Source organism: Salvia splendens, chromosome 14 (genome assembly GCF_004379255.2).
Source record: "Salvia splendens isolate huo1 chromosome 14, SspV2, whole genome shotgun sequence".
Classification (NCBI taxonomy): Eukaryota; Viridiplantae; Streptophyta; class Magnoliopsida; order Lamiales; family Lamiaceae; genus Salvia; species Salvia splendens.
Window position 1 is genome coordinate 7,055,932 of NC_056045.1, and position 7,121 is coordinate 7,063,052.

At 34.4% G+C, this 7,121-nt stretch overlaps 1 protein-coding gene across 3 annotated transcripts; it reads right to left on the reverse strand.

The window, feature by feature from the left end:
- Positions 1-920: 920 nt before the first annotated feature.
- LOC121764616 (CST complex subunit STN1-like) lies at positions 921-4,101 on the reverse strand. 3 transcript variants are annotated; one of them, XM_042160634.1, is made up of 2 exons: positions 3,767-4,101; positions 921-1,080 (listed from the first exon to the last, which is right to left on the reverse strand). In XM_042160634.1, the coding sequence occupies exons 1-2, from the start codon at positions 4,050-4,052 to the stop codon at positions 1,025-1,027; spliced, it is 342 nt and encodes a 113-aa protein (XP_042016568.1). In that variant the 5' UTR covers positions 4,053-4,101; the 3' UTR covers positions 921-1,024. The 3 variants fall into 3 exon arrangements, with proteins under 3 accessions (XP_042016568.1, XP_042016566.1, XP_042016567.1); XM_042160632.1 differs by lacking the exon at positions 3,767-4,101 and adding an exon at positions 1,842-2,364 and having other exon boundaries at positions 921-1,076; XM_042160633.1 differs by lacking the exon at positions 3,767-4,101 and adding an exon at positions 1,842-2,364.
- Between the last annotated feature and the right edge of the window lie 3,020 nt (positions 4,102-7,121).

A 7,121-nucleotide genomic window follows, 5' to 3' on the forward strand; every position in this document is an offset into this window, starting at 1 on the left:
AAATAGAACAAGAAATCTGAAAATCTATTCTGCATAATTCAAAGCATAAGAATGTCCACATCGTATCCATTGACTTTTATTTATTCCAAAAAAATACACATATTTATGCAACAGGACGAGAATGGCATGGGCAGCTGTTGCAACCTAGTTCATGCGCCAATGTAGTCAAATTTTAAAAAAAATATAATTCGTATATTATAATTTTAGAAAAAAAAAGCAAAATTAGACGAGAAGCTTTAAATTATGATGTGAAACTTTTCACCAAAGGTGTAAAACTGAGGTTAAAAAAATTTCACAATCAATTTCATTGACTTGGACTCTGCCTAAAATCTCGTCACTCTCTTTCTTGCCTTCCCCATTTTCCAAGTTCTCCTAAATTTATTTCTAATCTATTGCACATCAAATCTTCTCACTCAATCACGTTTTCCCTCTTATTTTTTGATCCAAGGAAATATAATTGTGTTTCAATAAACTAGTTTGGGTTAAATGTATCGACAATATAAATAACTATTTTCAAAATCTTTTTGCACCAGCTGAATTATTGTTTCATATCAAATTAAATAAAATCCAAATCTAAATATGTATAGGTTATGTATATCAGTATATTACATTACTGAACTATTCATGTTGGTTGAATAGGTGTATCGGAATTCGTAAATGTACACTTTGCTGAATGTACTTATAGTAGTAGTAATAGATTTTCGGCAATACTTTGGAGTTTCAAAATTGTCCATTAAATTATAAACATGCTCTTTCAATTACGTATATTATGGTCAATCTGTGCAATTTATTTTCTCTTTCTTATCTTAATTTCTTCCCATTCAGTAGGAGGTTTTGCTTTGAATTTACAAATTTATCATATTAGCATACAACTGCAAAGCTCTACCAAAATAGTGTAACAAAACAGCATAAAACCAAACTTTATCTACAATCGACCACAATTAATAAACATCAAAATGGAGGATACAAATCTACAAGAGGTGAAAATTTCAGTACAAAGGAACATGTAATACTCACATATGGATCAGAAGCAGTATGCGACGAACAGTTCAAGGCTGTGTCGATTGCGTAACATTCTGACTGGCCAAAATTGTCAGACAAAGTAAACAGAGCGTTGTTTAGCATTAGATTGATCACATATTTCTCTAGTAAGAAAAGCCAAACACATGCTACAATCTAAATGAAAGATGAACTGAAATCAAGAGACAAACAGACACTGTTGATTTGGGGTTTTCTAGCAAGGAAAAACATGTTCCACTATTGGCATATTGCTTAGTTCTCTAGGAATTTGGATCGTAATACTAGCGAAACAGAATTGCAGGACAAGATTTACCATTAGAAAGAAATGGACTTGATATCAAAATAGCAATTGCTATATAGAGCAAACAATTAATCGACAGCTCCTATGTTTGGTCTCTGTTCAACTAGTTTCCAGACTTGGTGAAACATGGAAATTTATTATCAATGAGGGGCGGGGGTCCCCGAAGACGAACAAACTCGTAAAGGAAAGAAAACTAAGTCCTCCATCTCTCAATACCAATTGTTTTAGTCAATGAGAATTCTCTATTCTCTATATTGAAGTATACAACACATGCTTGTTGAGCTGATTAACCATGGTGTCAATGAATGAATCAAGCAAAACCCCAATTATTTCCAACAGCAATATTCACAAACAAGGAATGAAGAATCAACAGCCAGCAAATTGAATGAATCAAACAAGCCCCCAGCATATGAATCGAGTAAAATTGGCTCAATCAAGCAAATTCACTTCAGAAACGAGAAATCCCCAAATCAATCAAACCCTAATTACGGAAAACTTATCGTAGCATCTCCTGGCCAACCTGACACAGTCCAGCCAATGCAAAACCTGCGCATTCGGATCGGTCTCCAACACGGCATCGGAAACCGTGATCTGGACGGTTCCTCGGTAGGCGGTGATCCTGCCGCGCACCCTGGCGACGACGCCGAGCTTGATCTCGGAGGCGAAGTGGAGCGCCGTTCGGGCAATTGATCGAACAGATGATGGGCTCCGCCGGGAGAAGTAAGAGGAGGTGAGGTGGTTGAGCCAGAGGACACAGGGGATGCAGCCGGTGCCGTCATCGATGGTGAAGCGGAGGAATTTGCCGGGCTTGAGCTGCCGAGTCACCACCACTCCGATCGACTCGGCGCGGGATAGGCGCAGCCCTTTGCGCTGGAAGCAGGAGGGATCTGCTCGGGTGGGGGTAAGAGAGAGAAAATCAAAGGCGAGAAGCTTCACGTGAGTGTTGTACAGATCCATGGCGCAATCCAAACTCAACTCAGCCGAAGAGGTTCACGTTTTAATGGTTGCGCGGGAATTTCAACTTATTTAAACGGTGTATAAATTCTTCCATCTAATCATTTGGATGTTAGGAATAATACTATTGCTAATTTAAATTATTAAGTTTGATTAAATTTTAATCTATCTCTATATTATCTTATGAAGTTTTAATTTTTTTTCAATTATCGTATAAAATGACATTTTTGATCATACAACAATATTGTTTAGTAATAAGAAAATAAATGAGAATAATATTTATTTGATTCAATCAATGCTATTTTGAAATACACTGAATGATGTTGTTTTGCGTACAAATACAAATGGGACAATTGAAAAAAAAATCAAAACTTCCTAATTTGTTATTCTATTTTCAATTTAATGTAAAAATTGACAATTATTACATTAAATCTTAATGTAATAATACAAAAGCAACCACTTGCCTCATCGCCCGCCCAGTAAAGCCACTGCTTCTTCCAACATCATCCTCACAACATCTACGCATGATGTTTGCAAATGGTGCTGGGCAGCATCTTGGAATTTCCGGCCTCAGATTCTACCCAAAATGGCATCATGTAAAATTATGAAGGCATAGATAGTGAATTGGAGGGGAAATGGGAAATGAAAAGAGGACTAATCCAGCTAGGTTAAGACCGAGGAACGATGAACACAAGAACCGTTTTCTCACCCTCTACCAAGATCCTGAGCCACAGTCTGGAATGCCATTTTCTTCATGTTATTCCTAACCAAGAGCTTCTTTAACGTTCCACCACAAACGTACTCTACCACGACACACCACGCTCTACATGGCAGCGAATTGAGCTAGCCTAGCTGCCAAAGTCCCTTCAGAAGGTAACTTAAGGTTTGTGGTTCCGACTGAGGCACCAACGAACTAGACAATAAGAACGAGTTTCGGGTTAAAATAAGGAATATCTTCCAACCACAAAAGAATGAATACTCTTCACCTTAGTAACACTAGGATGGTCGAGCTTATGCCAAACGGCTACTTTGATACGTGCAGATATATAATAATGATATGAGGGATATTCTCATATATCTGCACGTATCATACTTCTTGTCGAAAAGATGTCTGAAGAGCATCGCTCTCATCAGTCGTGGTCATACCATCCTCCCCCCACTCCAATACCTTAACTATATCCAATTGAGAATAAACTTAGTTGTGAGAGAATTATACTTAAATAGTATGAAACTTCATCCCATATCAATATATGCCCACAATCAATCAAGATCAACAATGGCAACATAATCTATCTTTATCCACAAAATACACTTAACATGATGATTACACAAAATTGTGAGAAATGAAATTATTGGTTCAATAAACTCATTAGCACTTCAAATTAGCATTTTAAGGCATTCCACTTAAAAAGAGAGCTCAGCCTATTGAATCATATCATAGTCAAACACACACACACAAGATAAAGCAACAAAAAAAGAAAGAGTTATGACCTGCAACATCTTGGGCATCATAAACACCTTTATAGACAGTGCCATAGGTGCCATGAGCTATGGCATTCTTGATGTCAAGCTTAGCCAGATCAATCTCCCATTCCTCGGGCTGGTTGCGGCCCTCGGTGTTTCTGGGCCAGTCCCGGTTCAAATGCTTCTCCAACTGCACATCCCATGTCTTGAAATCAATCATACCAGCCCTCGAGTACACACTATTCTCTGCATTAGTATTATCCCGGGCCTCTTCTTCCAAATCCCGGGCTTTCCCCACATTCTTGAAATCCATCAATCCCGGGCTCAAATGTAGCAAGAAATGGTAGAAGCAACTTGAAATATTCAACAAGTGATGGTAGAAAATGGTGGAGGAATTAAAATATGTAGGGAAAGAAGGGAGGGAGAGGAAAAAGTTAAATTAATGTAGGACAAGAAGCATTTGTCCTTGATTTTGCATAGATAAAATGGAACAGGAAATGACAAAATATTGAGATTTTAAACAACACCAAAACACATCGTGGACCGTATGCTAGAGATTTTACAAATTTTAGGCTCTGTAACTTCAAATCTCGTTTTGAAATCACGTTATGATTTTTCCTTCCAAAATGGCATACTTTGATTCCTCTATTTTAATCAAGAATTTAAGATGGTGCTATTTTAGTGGTCGAGGTGTTAGGGCCCTGTTTGTGTTGGGAGATTTAGAGACCAAAATAATTTTCTCATGAACTAATGTGGAATGTACACAATTGAAAGAAGTGAGAAAAATATCTAAATTGACTAAAAGTACTCATAATATCCAATGGAAGAGGATTCTTTTACTCCCTTTGTTCCATAATAATTATCCCTCTTTTTTTTATTTCGGCCCGTCCCATAATAATTGTCACATTCTATTTTTACCATAAATGATAAGTATGTCTCACATTTCACTAACTCACTTTACTCACATTGTATTATAAAATCAATATAAAAAAGTGGGTCTCACGTTCCACTAACTTTTTCAACCAACTTTTCTTTACATTTATTTAAAAAGTTGTGCCTACAATAAAAGTGACAATTATTGTGGGACGGAGTAATTTATTTACTATACTAAACTTTGTTTGCACTAGTAAAATTTGCTGGGAATGGAATTCAATTATGTGTTGTAACTATGAAAAATTGTGGGCCAGACTGAAATATACAAGATTTATTTTCTGAATATGTGGTAGATCACATTTCAACATTCAAATCCCTTTTAAGTTTTACCCCATCACACTAAAAATGAAAATTTAAATGTTTTTACGAATTTGAAAAGCATTTTACATATTGCTTATAAAAATTGTAGTACTACATTTCACACTTTTATCAATTGAAAGTTAAATTGTAATGTACATTGCTATCCCTATCAAGTCCAACGACACAGACTACACATTCAATTTAGGTCAGGTAATGATACACAGAATTTGCTTTTGAAGTGAATAATAATAATGGACCACTCTTACTCATTTGCTATATGTCAAAATAAAATTAATACTAGTGAAGAGTTGTCCTACTAATAGAGTAGTTAATATCTGAGGCCAAAGGTCTCGAGTTCGAGTTCGAGTTCATCGTGATGCGACTTTTAAAATTTTGTTTTTTTTCAATAAAAAAGTAAATATAAAACGACAGATTTTAGGAGAAAAAATCTCTATGGAATCATGGCAGGGCAACAAGCCACATAAAAAGGCATAGATTGTAGATGTAGTAATGATATTAAACACAAAAAACAAAGAAATGAATTTAGAGATGAAGAATTTAAGAACACGTTGGCCAACACAACCTAGAATTATCATCCACTTGGATACAGATTACAGAATAAAGTCCAAATCAACAAATTTGTGGGCTTCACTGTTTTTTGTTGTTTTAGTGAATGTTTCAAGGCAAGATTATTACATTTGGTTGAGGTGGATTTCATACATATAAAGGTACAGTAAACGTGTTACATATCAAATCAACACTGCATTGCAAGACCTCTCTACATGTTTCCTGTTCAAGAAATAAATGCAGTTTGCATGATTCAAACTAAATGTTTTGATTCAATCATCTTTTATATGTTAGTATATCTTTTGAGTTTGTATTATGCCCCCAACAAGTTATTCTCTGTACCTAGAAATAGAAACTAAACTATTATACCATAAGTTCATGGATTATTAGTGATTGTTGTAAGATTTATGTCTCACATATGTGACATGTGATAGAATTTTAAATAAAATTGGATTTTTAATATAATACATTAATTTGGTGTAAGACGCATTTTTCCCTAATTAATTAGCTATCAATTGAATACATTCATTTAAATGCGACGTTTCCTAATTAGTCATTAATTGTTGACCAATATATATGTTTTCTATTAGTGTATTGCCATTAAGGAAATTGGGATTTTTATATATAATTATGTCTTGATTAACATTAATTTAGTCAATGATATATATGCTTTTGATTGTCATGAATTTGACATTAATTATGTTATTGACCGACAAAATCAAATCAAATTATTATGATGAATTATTTAATTTGATTTTGGTATTGCTTTGTCAAAAAGAAACGTCCTAATTTAATAGTCACTTTGATGGAAAGGGCTTTAATGTTTTACAATTAGGGTTTGTCCTCTCTCTGCTCTGCCTATAAATAAGTGAGGTGATCCCATCAAATCACAGACATTACAGAGAACACATAAACGAGGGAAAAGAGAGAGAAACAAATCATTGGAGTTGGAGTTGGAGTTGCGCCACTACCCCGGAAAAAGTTCAAGGAAATCATCTCCTCCTTACTCAATCACTTCTGCTATGGATCGCCAAGGTATATTTCGATCCTATTATGTTTATGATTTTACGTGAAATACATATTGTTTAAAGATCTTGCTTTATGTATATTCAATTATGTTTATCTTGAATATGTGGTGACAAATAATTTCCAACAATTGTTTTCACTAACTGAGTTATAATAACTAACTATTAACATTGTAATGTAATAAATATAAAAAGACTCAGAAAATCACACCATATTAAAATATGCTTTGAGACATAAACAAATACGTTGATAAAAATGTCTATAAATAGATCTACAACAACAATAATGGGCCTGATGATTCAGAAGTTGGTACATAAAAAAACATAAAGACTTGTGAATTACTTAAAAAAATATTATGAGAAAATCAAATTAACTAAGATTAAATAAAATTTATCCCTAAAATGGTTGGGAAAATAGATTTTTTTTTAATTTCTTGTATCGTAATCGATGTTATATATTCCATAGATTGATGGTGAGACCATTTCATAATGCAAGTTAAGCACAAATTCTTAAGCAATACTGCAAGCAGCCCAAATTGATTAATAAATTTCTAATT